This window comes from Chionomys nivalis, chromosome 2, assembly GCF_950005125.1.
Source record: "Chionomys nivalis chromosome 2, mChiNiv1.1, whole genome shotgun sequence".
NCBI lineage: Eukaryota > Metazoa > Chordata > Mammalia > Rodentia > Cricetidae > Chionomys > Chionomys nivalis.
The window spans coordinates 1,647,271-1,662,429 of record NC_080087.1 but is presented as its reverse complement, the minus strand read 5'-3'; the positions used below and the strand labels follow the sequence as shown (position 1 = coordinate 1,662,429).

The 15,159-nt window shown below is 36.6% G+C and overlaps 1 protein-coding gene across 1 annotated transcript; it reads left to right on the top strand.

The window, feature by feature from the left end:
- Positions 1 to 13,811: 13,811 nt before the first annotated feature.
- LOC130870075 (olfactory receptor 5W2-like) lies at positions 13,812 to 14,765 on the top strand. Its single transcript, XM_057762646.1, has one exon. The coding sequence runs from the start codon at positions 13,833 to 13,835 to the stop codon at positions 14,763 to 14,765; it is 933 nt and encodes a 310-aa protein (XP_057618629.1). The 5' UTR covers positions 13,812 to 13,832.
- The last annotated feature ends 394 nt before the right edge of the window (positions 14,766 to 15,159 follow it).

Genomic DNA, 15,159 nt, shown 5'->3' with positions numbered 1-15,159 from the left:
GTCAGAGAAGCTAGATGGATGCCAATAGCAATGAATGATCTAAAAGAAATTAAGCAAGCTATTGTTACCTTTGGCTTGCACTCTGCATATGTTAAGGAAATGATAAGGATTTGGGCTTCTAATGCTAGAGCTACCCCCCACGATTTCCATCAGTTAGTGTCTGCAGTTTTAGATAATGGACCTTCCTTGATGTTTGGAATCTATTTCAGAGAAGAATCCAAACATATGGAACAGCAAGGAAGAGCAAAAGGTGTGGAGATTTCCCAAGATCAAATTCTTGGTGCAGGAGAATATGCTGATCCACAGGTCCAAGCTCTTTATGATGATGAAGTACTGTGTCTATGTCACCAAGCAGCTTTAAATGCTTGGAATAGGCTACAAGATCCAGCAAAAAGGGTTGAATCATATACCAGAATTAGGCAGGGACAGAGAGAACCCTTTATTGACTTTTTGCAAAGATTAATTAAGGCTCTGGACATAGGGGTAACAGACCCAGAAGCTAGATGACTACTTCTTGAATCTCTAGCTTTTGAGAATGCAAACATAGAATGCAAAAAGATAATTGGACCTTTAAAGTTTAGATCAGCACCTATGAATGAATGGATTCAGCATACAATGAATGTTGAGACGTTTAGCTATAATGATGAATCTTGGGTAGGAGAAGCGGTTTCCAAAGTAATGAGGAGACATCAAAATGCCAGGTGTTTTAATTGTGGTAAATTAGGACATCTGAAAAGGGATTGCAGGCAAAGAATTTCTAGGAATAATATCCCTTCTGGAAATGACAAAAATAGGAGACCTCGGCCTTCAGGTATATGTAGGAGATGTGGTAAAGGCTGACATTTGTCCAACGAATGCAGGTCCACAACAGACAGACAAGGCAACCCGATACCATTGCGAAACTCCTTGAGCGGCCTCTCGCAGGCCCCCAAGCCAACAGTGGCCCAGTCACAGTGGAGAACGTGCCTCACCAAGAAAATTAAAAGCTCCAATTTCTGCTGTAAAAAATATTACTGTCTAAATGATGAATTACACATGAAGGATGAGTCAAAAAACCCAGTAGGACAGAGTAAACGTATATTTTGGCAGACTTCTATTAACAATCAAAGACCAAAGCTAAGAGTCTGTATAAATAGCACTTTTATTGAAGGCTTATTAGACACAGGTGTGGATGTAAGTAACATTACTCCAGAATCTTGGCATCCGAATTGGCCTCTTCAAGAGGTAGATATTCAGTTCCTGGGAATTGGAACCCTATCTCGTGTAAAACAAAGTACAAGATGGGTTGAATGCATAGGGCCTGAAGGGCAAATAGGAAGACTAAGGCCATATATTGCCAATATTGCAAAAAATTTATGGGGCTGTGACCTGCTACAGCAATGGAATACCCAGATTAACATTCCTGTACTTCCAGGAACTCAAAATTCTGGGAAGGATATGATGAGATATTATGGGAAAAGGTCACGAGCCATTCAGGCTGTACAAGAACATACAGCAAATACCAAACCTTTAGAGTTACCAACAGCCCTACCTTTAAAATGGCTGAGAGGCCAATATGGATCAAACAGTGGCCTCTAACTGAAAATAAATTACAGGCATTGGAACAGCTGGTGCAAGAGCAACTAGATGCTCACCATATTGAAGAATCAACCAGCCCTTGGAATTCTCCTGTGTTTGTTGTAAAAAAGGAATCCGGTAAATGGAGAATGGTGACAGATTTAAGAGCTGTCAACAAGGTAATTCAACCTATGGGCCCACTACAATCTGGAATTCCTTTGCCTTCTCTATTACCAAAAGGATGGCCTCTTATAGTTATTGATTTGAAAGATTGTTTTTTCACTATACCGTTACAAGAAAAGGATAGAGAAAAATCTGCCTTCACAGTGCCTACTTAAAATAATTCTAAGCCTAATAGGAGATATCAATGGACTATCCTCCCACAGGGTATGCTCAATAGTCCTACATTGTGCCAATATTTTGTAAGTAAGCCATTGGAAATAATTCGTAAACAATTCCCCAAGTCCATAATTTATCATTACATGGATGACATCTTGTTATCTGATTCAAATAAAGATACTTTAGAAAGGATGTTTGAAGAAGTAAAGAAAGTCTTGCCTAGGTGGGGATTACAAATTGCCCCTGAAAAGATTCAAAGAGGAAATTCTATTAATTATCTAGGTTACAGAATAGCGTTAGAGAAAATTAAAACACAAAAGGCACAAATTAGGAGAGACCGGTTAAAGACTCTTAATGACTTCCAAAGATTGTTAGGAGACAGTCTACGAACAGCTGTTGGGATAACACCTGATCTAATAGTTCATTTAAACAAAACCTTAGATGGTGATAAAGATTTGAATAGTCCAAGAAAACTGACAGCTGAAGCAGAAAAGGAACTGACAATGATTGAGGAAAAATTACAGGAGGCACGTGTAGATAGGGTGAAACCAAATCTTAGCTGCATCCTAGTCATATTGCCTTCTGGAATTTCTCCTACAGGGATTCTAATGCAGAGGGATGATATTATTTTAGAGTGGATATTTATACCTAATAAACCAAGTAAAAAATTAAAAACTTATGTGGAAAAAGTCTCTGAATTAATTATAAAAGGTAAGCTGAGACTTCGTCAACTAGCAGGTATAGACCCAGCAGAAGATATAGTGCCTTTTACTACTGAAGAAATAAAAAAGTTATGGGAAGACAATAAACCTTGGCAAAGAGCTTGTGCTAATTTTTTGGGAGAAATTATTAGCAACTATCCCAAAAGTGGTAGACTTAACTTCATAAAGAGAACTTCTTGAATTCTTCCTAGAATTGTACGTGATGCTCCAATAACTGGACCCCGTACATTCTATAGTGATGCAAATAAATCAGGGAAAGCAGGTTATAAGTCAGATGAATTGAGTAAGGTGGAACAAAGCCCTTATAATTCTGTCCAGAAGGCAGAATCATATGCCATTCTTATGGTGCTAAGGGATTTTAAAGAACCTCTTAATATAGTTACAGATTCACAATATGCAGAAAGAGTTATCTTGCATATTGAAACAGCTGAATTTATACCAGATGACACAAAGTTGACTTCATTGTTTATCTAGGTACAACACATAATCAGGAATAGGCTTTGTCCGATGTACATAACACACATGCGGTCCCATACAGGTCTGCCTGGTCCTGTAGCACAAGGCAACGCTGAGATTGATCGATTAATGATTGGAAGTGTGTTGCAGGCCTCAGAATTTCATAAGAAGCATCATGTCAATAGTAAAGGCCTAAAGAAAGAATTTTCCATTACATGGCAACAAGCTAAGGACATTATAAAGAGATGTCCTACTTGTTCTTTCTATAATCAAACACTGTTGCCTGCAGGGAGTAACCCAAAGGGTAAGAAGAGAAAAGAAATCTGGCAGATGGATGAAGGCGCAAGTCATAAACAATCCCACACCAGTTTGGAATTGTGATTAATAGGGTGGTATTTATTTAAAGGAGAATAAACTTACAGATCACCGTCCCAGACAACAGCCCTCTGCGCAATTAGGAAGAAGTCTAGTCACTGGAACCGGAGCAGGAAGTAAAGAGAGCGAGGAGGGAAGTAGCCGCTTTTTTAAAGGGAAAGATACCACGCCCCAATGGGCTGGTATCTCAGCGGCTATTGGCTGGAGGAGCAGAAGGACCTCCCACAACACCTTCCCCTTTTGTTTAAGTAAGAGAGTTCTAAACCTACTATAAAATTATATACAATAAGTACAAATATCCTATTCTAACTAGCTTAGATCTTGTATAATAAATAGCTTGGCTAAGTCATGAGTCGAAAGTAACTAATTTATATAGTCTTCAAACCCATCGAAGATCTGAGAAGGGAAATAATGTTACCTGAGTAATTAGGAAGTGCAATCAAACAACTTCCAAAACATGCAGCAAATCACAGAGACAACTAGCTACCTGGGCAATCACCCCAGGTCACGTTTGCAGCGTTGAAGCAACCAACTTTGGCTAAGGCCTAACATAACTGACATACCATTTTCAAAGGCAAGAAACTTGTCAAACCTATCTTACCCTGTCTTGGCAGGATATGACAGTCCTGTTTTTTCCATTCACAGATACTCTGTATTTCTGTCAGTGGTTGAGATATGGGCATTTCTTTGCCCAAAGGCCAGTTCAGCCAAGAAGAAAGGCTCCAGGTGGAGTGTCTTTGGTGCTCAACATTCTCTTGGGAATAGAGCGGTGTTGCCAGGAGCAATTGTGTCGACTACCACAAAACTCTGAGTTAGGATTAAAGGCCATTTTCTACAGCTCTCTGAAGAGGTTGAAGATTATCTATCTATACTGAGTATAATCTCTATGTATCTAAAGAACCTGATTAGTCTAATTATAAATGACAAACTTAGAAATCTATTGATCTATATAATTCTTAATACCTATCTAACTTAAGGACTAAGACAATAAACAACTGTGAAACAAATGAGGACAATGACCTCCAAATATAAACAATCTACAAATATACATTACAGTATGGTAAATATATATCAATACACAAACAATATGTAAGTTTCTTATTCAGAGGTAGAAATGTACACTGCAATATTGTAAATATATACTATATATATATATATATATATATCAATATATGTCAATACATAAAAATGTTTTTAAACAGAGGTAGAAACATGCATGCATACAATAGTCAATATAATTTCACTTTGTATCAATATATAAGAATCGATACCAATACATTTGTCTCAAAACAATAACTCACAAGTACCAACAAGTACCAATCTATTATCCCTCTTTTTTTTTTAAATGATCCCTGATCCTCTTTATGGAATTTGGTAAATTAAAATATGTACACCACACCATAGACACGTATTCAGGTTTTCAATGGGCTACTGCCCTGAGCTCAGAAAAGGCTGATTCAGTAATCACACATCTATTGGAAGTTATGGCCATCATGGGAATACCTGCACAAATAAAGACAGACAACGGTCCAGCATATGTATCTAAGAAAATGAAATGCTTTTTTGCTTATTATAATATAAAACACATTACAGGTATACCACATAATCCCACAGGTCAGGCAGTTATAGAAAGATCAAATTGTACTATAAAGGATATGCTGAACAAACAGAAAGGGACCGAAAATACCCCCAGAAATAGATTACATAATGCTTTATTGACCTTGAATTTTCTTAACGCTAATGAGAAAGAAACAACAGCAGCAGAAAGACATTGGATAATGGAAAAGTCTGCTGAACTAAATCAACCAATTTATTTCAAAGATGTGCTGACCTCTCAATGGAAGCCACGAGATGTGCTATGTTGGGGAACGGGTTTTGCTCTTGTTTCCACAGGAGAAGAAAAATTGTGGATACCATCAAAATTAATAAAGGTTCGATTTGAAGAGGAGAAACCTCTTGGAAAGGAGAAATGACAACTCATCCACAATGATGATATTCCTACAGGTGGTAAGAAAAACATATAGAATGGGAGCAGGGTTCTGTTCTTATCTCCACAGGAAAACACTCATCTTTGAAAAGTTCAAGGGATCCTGGATGTTTGGATACTGACAGATGGAAAAATACCTGCCCAATAGGAACTATCAAGAAAACTGAATAGGTTGTGTAAGTAAATTATACAAAACCATATTTCTAAATTTATAGAGCTGGTTTTGAAGTTGGACTCTGGCTCAGTCCCTCTCCAATTCCAAGCCTGATGGTAAGAGAAAAACCCAGAGTTTCTGGAGTTTCTATCTCATGTCAATAGCCATGATAAGGGACAGAAAGAAATATGAGTTTAGAAAACATCTTTGCTTTTCTTCACATCTATCATACTTTTCATTGAATATATCTATCATGCCTTTCACTGAAAAAAAAATATATATATATATATATATATGTCTATATGATAAATGTTTATGTTTTTCACAATGAACAATGAGTTTTTCCTGAAGTGACATTTGAAGTTTCCAGGAAGAAGATGGGGCCCCATAAGAACAACTCCACCTGGTTGATATGACGTCATGATACTGATAGCGCTACTACAAGACCTGTTTTGGATACCAGCTGCAGAAGACAGTTCCAACTTGGCTAGCTGAAACAGTGCACATCTTATACAACATTCTGGTCAGACCTGCACAAAATACACAGAGACTATTTGCAATTTTAAAAGACATTGATCTTGAAATTTAACCATCATTTTACTTTCACAGGATCCCCCAGAAAGAACGTCGCGCACATGACAGCTAGAAGTAATTCTAGAGGACAACGTCCCCTCTCCCAGTAAAGTTTGCCCTTGAGTTTAGGGACATCATTTAGGGGTTGATTATAATTGATATATGGTTGAGGGTTGGGGAAGGAATTTTATAAGCTCAGGGATTATTAAAAAAAAGAGGGATAATAGATTGGTACTTGTGAGTTATTGTTTTGAGACAAATGTATTGGTATCGATTCTTATATACTGATACAAAAATTATATTGACTATTGTATGCATGCATGTTTCTACCTCTCTTTAAAAACACTTTTATGTATTGACATATATTGTATTGATATATATATATATATATATATATATATATTGTATATATTTACCACATTGCAGTGTACATTTTTACCTCTGATTAAGATACTTACATATTGTTTGTGTATTAATATAGATTTACCATATGCAATGTATATTTGTATATTGTTTATATTTGGAGGTCATTGTCCTCATTTGTTTAACAGTCATTTATTGTCTTAGTCTTTAAGTTAGATAGGTATTGAGAATTATATAGATCAATAGTATTCTAATTTAGCTTCTCTAGGATCACAAATTATATGCTCAATGTCCTTTATTTATGGCTAGAAACCTATTATGAGTGAGTACATTCCATGTTCCTCTTTTTGGGTCTGGGATACCTCACTCAGGATAGTGTTTCCTATTTCCATCCATTTACACGCAAAATTCGAGAAGTCATTGTTTTTTACCGCTGAGTAGTACTCTAATATGTATATATTCCACACTTTCTTCATCCATTCCTCCATTGAAGGGCAACTAGGTTGTTTCCAGGTTTTGGCTATTACAAACAATGCTGCTATGAACATAGTTGAACAGATACTTTTGTCATATGATAGGGCACCTCTTGGGTGTATTCCCAAGAGTGGTATTACTGGATCTTGAGGTAGGTTGATCCCAAATTTCCTGAGAAATCGCCACACTGATTTCCAAAGTGGTTGCACAAGTTTGCATTCCCTCCAGCAATGGATGAGTGTGCCCCTTACTCCACAACCTCTCCAGCAAAGGCTATCATTGGTGTTTTTGATTTTAGCCATTCTGACAGGTGTAAGATGGTATCTCAAAGTTGTTTTAATTTGCATTTCCCTGATCGCTAAGGAGGTTGAGCATGACCTTAAGTGTCTTTTGGCCATTTGAATTTCTTCTGTTGAGAATTCTCTGTTCAGATCAGTGCCCCATTTTTTTTTTATTGGGTTAATTAGCTTTTTAAAGTCTAGTTTCTTGAGTTCTTTATATATTTTGGAGATCAGACCTTTGCCTGTTGCAGGGTTGGTGAAGATCTTCTCCCAGTCAGTGGGTTGCCTTTTTGTCTTAGTGACAGTGTCCTTTGCTTTACAGAAGCTACTCAGTTTCAGGAGGTCCCATTTATTCAATGTTGTCCTTAATGTCTGTGCTGCTGGGGATAAACGTAGGAAGTTATCTCCTGTACCCATATGTTGTAGAGTACTTCCCACTTTTTCTTCTATCAGGTTCAGTGTGTTCAGACTAATATTGAGGTCTTTAATCCATTTGGACTTTAGTTTTGTGCATGGCGATAGATATGGATCTATTTTCATTCTTCGAAAGTGAACCCAAAGAAAATCATATAGTCAGCCGCCTGGATAGGGGAAGTAGACAAGATTGCAGGGCAAAAACTGGGAACTTGCGGGTGAGGTGGCATGGGGCAAAGGGGAAATGGGATGAGAAATGCGAGAAGGGGAGGATGGGAGGAGATTGGGGGATTGGGATGATTGGGATATAGGAAGGGTGGATACGGGAGCAGTGAAGTATATATCCTAACTAAGGGAGCCATCTTAGGGTTGGCAAGAGACTTGACTCTAGAGGGGCTCGCAGGTGTCCAGGGAGATGTCCCCAGCTGGTACCTTGGGCAACTGAGGAGAGGGAACCTGAAATGACCCTATCCTATACTGATGAATATCTTACATATCACCTCAGAACCTTCATCTGGCCATGGATCGAGGTAGAGACAGGGACTCAATTTGGAGCAATGGTCTGAGCTCTTAAGGTCCACATTAGGAACAGAAGGAGGGAGAACATGAGCAAGGAAATCAGGACCACGAGGGGTGCACCCACCCACTGTGACAGTGGAACTGATTTATTGGGAGCCCACCAAGGCCAGCTCGTCTGGGACTGAATAAGCATGGGTTGAAACTGGACTCTCTGAGCATGGCAGACAATGAAGGCTGATGAGAAGCCAAGGACAATGGCACTAGGTTTTGATCCTAATACATGAACTGGCTTTGTGGGAGCTTAGCCTGTTCAGAAGCTCACCTTCCTGGACGTAGATAGAAGACCTTCGTCTTCCCGCAGGGCAGGGAATTTGGACTGCTCTTCAGTATCGAGAGGGAGGGGGAATGGTGTTGGGGGAGGAGAAGAGGAGTGGGGATAGGGGGAGGGGGTGGAGGGAGGGGGCAATATTTGGGAGGAGGGGAGGGAAATGGGAAATGGGGAGCAGGTGGAAATCTTAATTAAAAAGAATAAAAATAAAAATTAAAAAAATAGTATTCTAAGTTTGTCATTTATAATTAGACTAATCAGGTTCTTTAGATACTTAGAGATTATACTCAGTATAGATAGATAATCTTCAGCCTCTTCAAAGAGCTGTAGAAAATGGCCTTTATTCTAATTCAGAGTTTTGTGGTAGTCGACACAATTGCTCCTGGCAACACCGCTCTATTCCTGAGAGAATGTTGAGCACCAAAGACACTCCACCTGGAGCCTTTCTTCTTGGCTGAACTGGCCTTTGGGCAAAGAAATGCCCATATCTCAACCACTGACAGAAATACAGAGTATCTGTGAATGGAAAAAACAGGACTGTCATATCCTGCCAAGACAGGGTAAGATAGTTTTGACAAGTTTCTTGCCTTTGAAAATGGTATGTCAGTTATGTTAGGCCTTACCAAAGTTGGTTGCTTCAACGCTGCAAACGTGACCTGGGGTGATTGCCCAGGTAGCTAGTTGTCTCTGTGATTTGCTGCATGTTTTGGAAGTTGTTTGATTGCACTTCCTAATTACTCAGGTAACATTATTTCCCTTCTCAGATCTTCGATGGGTTTGAAGACTATATAAATGTAGTTACTTTCGACTCATGACTTAGCCAAGCTATTTATTATACAAGATCTAAGCTAGTTAGAAAAGGATATTTGTACTTATTGTATATAATTTTATAGTAGGTTTAGAACTCTCTTACTTAAACAAAAGGGGAAGGTGTTGTGGGAGGTCCTTCCGCTCCTCCAGCCAATAGCCGCTGAGATACCAGCCCATTGGGGCGAGGTCTCTTTCCCTTTAAAAAAGCGGCTACTCCCCTCCTCGCTCTCTTTACTTCCTGCTCCGGTTCCAGTGACTAGACTTCTTCCTAATTGCGCAGAGGGCTGTTGTCTAGGACGGTGATCTGTAAGTTTTTTCCCTTTTAAATAAATACCACCCTATTAGTCATAATTCCAAATTGGTGTGGGATTGTTTATGACTTATGCCAACATGGTTCAATATACAAAAGTCAATAAATGTGATTTACCATATAAACAAAATGAAAGAAGAAAAAATCATGATCATTTCATTAGAAGCAGAAATGATCTTTGACAATATCTAATAACCCTTTATGATAAAAGTCCTGGAGAGATTAGAGATATAAGGAAGATGCATGAATAAAATAAAAGCAATGTATTAAATGAAATATTTATCAAAACTACAACTTGACTCTTTATAGAACTTGAACAAACACTTAACTTGATATGGAGATCCTATGTTTAATAAAAGATACAAAAATAAAAACAACTGAAAAATTAAGGTTCTAAAGCTTTTTGTTACTGTATAGGTTTTACATTTTGCCCGGTTTTACTTTTCTTTTTCTTTTTTTCCCTTTTTTCAAGACATGGTTTCTCTGTGTAGAACTGACTTTCCTGGAATTTACTTTGATAATTGAAATTTTGAAATTTATGCCCTGACAATGCTGAAGCATGCATGGGCATCCTGTATATGACAGTTCTGTCAAACTTTTCCATATAGGGTTTCATGGTCTAAATTGATGAGGACGTCTGACCACATCTCTTCTTCAATAGGGCACTACATTTCATTACAGATGGTTGTGAGTTACCATGTGGTTGCTGGGAATTGAACTCAGGACCTTTGGAAGAGCAGGCAGTGCTCTTCACTGCTGAGTCATATGGTTCTAAAGCTTCATGTTAACTGTTGGTATTCCTGTATAGATTTTAAATTATTTCAGGGTTTTCTTTTTCTTTATCAAGACAGAGTTTCTTTGTATAGCCCTGGCTTTCCTGGAACTCACTCTGGCTCTTTCAACTCATGGTAAACCACTCTGGCCTCTAAGTCAGAGAGATTTGCTTGGCTCTGCCTCCTGAGTATGTGATTAAAGACACGTGCTACCACCACCTAGCTGTTGACAGGTTTTATTGGGCAGTATGATATAATATCTGAGTTCGGGTTTACCTTCTGATACTGTTTTCTTTTTAATTTAACATGATACTATTCATATAAACAAGGTTAATGTAATAACATGGAATGCAAAATATTAGAACCATTGTTAATAAAATATCTAAGTCTGCTATTGTAAAAAAGCATTAAAATTAATAAAACAGGACAAGAATCAGAATAATAGTATCATTATAGTAACATTATAGTAACTCCGATTTTCTTAATCACTATGACAATTAGGAATTTTCTTTTATGTTAATATTTATTTGTACTGAGTAAGGTTTGCATAAAACTTTGATTATTCCTACCAGGTTGCTTATTTCTATCAACTTACTTTTTTTTTCATAAGTACTAGAGAACTCTTATTTTATTTTATTTATTTATTTATTTATTAAAAATTTCCACCTCCTCCCATTTTCCTCCCACTCCCTCCCCTCCTTCTCCCCCTCCCTGTTCAGTCCTAAGAGCAGTCAGGGTTCCCTGCCCTGTGGGAAGTCCAAGGTCCTCCCCTCTCCATCCAGGTCTAGAAAGGTGAACATCCAAACAGACTAGTCTCCCACAAGGCCAGTCCATGCAGTAGAATCAAAACTCAGTGCCAATGTCCTTGACTTCTCAGTCAGCCCTTTCTGTCAGCCACATTCAGAGAGTCCAGTTTGATCACATGCTCCATCAGTCCCATTAGATCAGCTCCACCGTCACAGTGGGTGGGCGCAACCCTCGTGGTCTTGACTTCCTTGCCATGTTCATGCTTAATTAAAATAAAATTGCATTATTGACAACCTCTATTGTAGAATATTATTTTAAGGTATGTTACATTTGTATATAATTTGTAATATTTGTTTAATGATACAATGATATGTTGTATCCATTTATGTTCCATTTGTTTAACTCTGTAAAGCTGTGTTACTGTGCCTGTTGAAAACACCGGATTTATCTACTAAAGAGCTTAATGGCCAATATCTAGGCAGGAGAGATAAACAGTTGAGGCTGCCAGGCAAAGAGAATGCATAGGAGGAAAAAAAATCTATGCACCAAAGAGAGAAGAGGGAGGGGTGAGAAAATGAAAATGAGATCAGGAGGCCAGTGTCAGCCCACCAACCACACAGCAAACCATGGAGAAGAAAGGAAAGAGAAATATATAGAATAAAGATAAAAGTCCTAGAGGCAAAAACATAGATAAGATACATGAATATAAAGTTTAATAGTATGACTTGCAAATACTCTAACAAAATAGACTACCAAAACAGGTTTCAGAATCCAGTGTTTTTTTCAGGCCACAGTACATAAAAGAGAAAATGCAAAGATCTTATAAAATATAGAGCTCTATATATCTGATTTATAAACTAATAAGCAATATAAGTCATGTATAAATAAATATGTAATATATATATATTATATAAAAATATAAACAAATAAACTTGATGGAATCAGAAAGTATTTTACAACATTCTAAAGAACAAAGGTAAATGTAAAGTGCCTTTTATATTTCATATTGAAGCAATGAACGCTCAGTAAGCACAGAGAAGGAAAAATCAAATTACAGTAATGGAAAAGCAAATAGTGCTTACTTTCAGACCTGCATGAATTTCATTGTATATTAATTATATCTCAAAACTGCAACAGTGAAAATTAGTAATAATTCAATAGAGGATTTAAAATAATGGTTCAAAGTGAAATAAATACAGGAAGGTTATAAATAATGTTTAAGTATGAATACATTTTAGTTCAATTCATTTCAGTTTGGAATATAATAAAATTTTATAGTACAAATTACATTCATATAAATTACATTTTAGAGTGTGAAATTAATGACTGTCAACAAGACTTAAACTAAAGCATTGCCTACAATGTATATGTATTCACTAGGGAAAACAGAGAACTAGAAACACAATAAATGTTTTTATTACACCAAGCCTTAGGGATGGAACTTCAAGGATGGATGATATATACATGAAATTTTCACCAGCACAAAACAGCACCAGATACCCAATATTCATACACCATTGATCTGTTCACCTCAGGAAAGTGTCTGGGTTTCCATATTTAAAAGCACAAGGTTAAAAATATTGATCGTCTTCGGAAAACAATATGAGCTATATTCATGAATCAATTTCTCTCTGCTCATTTATTTCTCTATGTTTATTTTATAACAGGTTATGGAAATACCACTTTATAAACAACAACCTGAGAAATTTCAACTTCACTTCAACATCATGTAAGTCATACATAATAATTATTGAGCCAAAATAATAGAAAAAGTATTCAGTGTATATCCATCCCTGTTTCCCCTCCCTGTGTTTCATTTAGGGGTCTACATATAACACTGCAAATGTATCATACACTAAAAGTCAAACATATACATTTCTGCAAACTTTATTTTCTTATGCTCTTTTAAAATTCAAAATATAATTTTTGACTTAAGAACTTGACATAAAGCAAATATAAATGGATTAAGTTATAAATTTTCCAATTTGGTTATATCTCTTTAAAGAACCAGATTCTAAGGCTTTCTGTCTAGATCATTGTTTTGGAGCAAACAAGTGAAAATAAAATATATTCTTAATTAAAAATCTGATTTGTTCCCTGTTATTGAATGTTATATGCTTCAGAGTATTAGAATAAAATATTTTTAATTTTCACTAACCAGTTGCATAGAATTCCATTGCTATTTGAGCTGACAATTTTTTTTTTTGGAATTTGGAGAATATAGATACTAGTAATTAATATTTTATTCAGGTTAATGTTTTAAAATATAAAGAAATATCAAACATTTTATTTTACAGCCTCACATTACTATGATTGTTATTTTGTCCACATATGTTGAAGATTAAGTAAGTTTCAGTTAATCAAAATATATTTTCCAAAGGCGAATGGAGATTCAAAAATGTTGAAAATGTAAGAAGTTATATATTTCACAGTGATAACTGGATGTTAAAAGTCATGACAACTTAACCCTAAGATTATCAGGTATGTTTTATTATGATCAATATCATAAAGATCAGAGTAGAATATGACAAGGTAGATTTTTTAGGGATTAAAATTCAGAGAATGATTTATTTTCTTTTTTAGGTATAACTAGAATACACCTACTCAATTTTGGAAATATCTTTTAAAATTTACATAAGAAGAAAGAAGAATGGACAGGGGAAATTGCTCTTCTGTGGATGAATTCATTTTTTTGGGAATTACCAATAACCCTGGTACAAAAGTAGGTCTATTCACCACATTCTTACTTGTTTATCTCATTACTCTTCTGGCTAATCTTGGAATGATCATTTTAATTAGAGTGGACTATCAGCTCCACATAGCCATGTACTTTTTTCTTAGCAACCTCTCTTTCTGTGACCTCTGCTATTCCACAGCAATTGGACCCAAGATGCTGGTGGATCTCTTAGCGAAGGAGAAAACAATTCCCATGACTGGTTGTGCTCCGCAGTTCTTAACATTCTGTGTCTTTGCAGATTCTGAGTGTCTTCTGTTAGCAGTGATGACCTTTGATAGGTACCAGGCCATCAGCAACCCCTTGCTTTATACAGTGACCATGTCCAGCATGGTGTGTTCCATGCTCATGGCTGGGGTTTACCTGGTAGCAGCAACAGATGGTTTAATACATACAACCTTGGCATTCCACTTATGTTTTTGTGGGTCTAATGAGATCAATCACTTCTTTTGTGATTTGCCTCCACTTTACCTCCTCTCTTGCTCAGATATACAAGTCAATGAACTGGCTTTATTTACTGCTTTTGGCTTCATTGAACTGAGCACCATCTCAGGAGTTCTGGTCTCTTATTGTTATATCATATTATCACTCCTGAAGATCCGCTCTGCTGAGGGGAGATTCAAAGCTTTCTCCACCTGCACCTCCCATCTGACCACAGTGGCCATTTTCCAGGGAACTGTACTCTTCATGTATTTTCGGCCAAGTTCTTCATATTCCCTGGATCAAGACAAAATAACCTCACTGTTTTATACTCTTGTGATTCCCATGCTAAACCCTCTAATTTATAGTCTGAGGAACAAGGATGTGAAAGATGCTATTCAAAAACTGAAAATAAAAATGTGGTTTTAAACCACATTACATTACACAAACTTGTATACTTATAAATAATGTTCCCCCTCCCCTGGAAAATGTAATGATGACATAGAAAAAAAGTTGTAATTTGTAGTTGAAATCAGTAAAACTGTTCACTTGTTCTAACACCAAACTAGAGTAAATTGAGCAGATCTCAAAATATGGTAAGTTTTAGCATATGTCTAAGACTAACGCATAGCACTCATGACTATAAATTTTCCTGCTTATTTTGATTGATGACATATTTATTTCATAGTAGTTTTGATTACCCTCTTTCATGAATATTTACTAGTTTCACTTTACTTATTCTATACCTTATGTTTCAATGCAAATTCAATGGGTATTTTTCTAATAAATTTGTGTTCTTGTGAAAGCAATAGATTTTAATTGA

What these genes read in the sequence shown, in the direction of transcription:
- LOC130870075 (XM_057762646.1), top strand. Translation starts at nt 13,833, where the DNA reads ATGGACAGGGGAAATTGCTCTTCTGTGGATGAATTCATTTTTTTGGGA.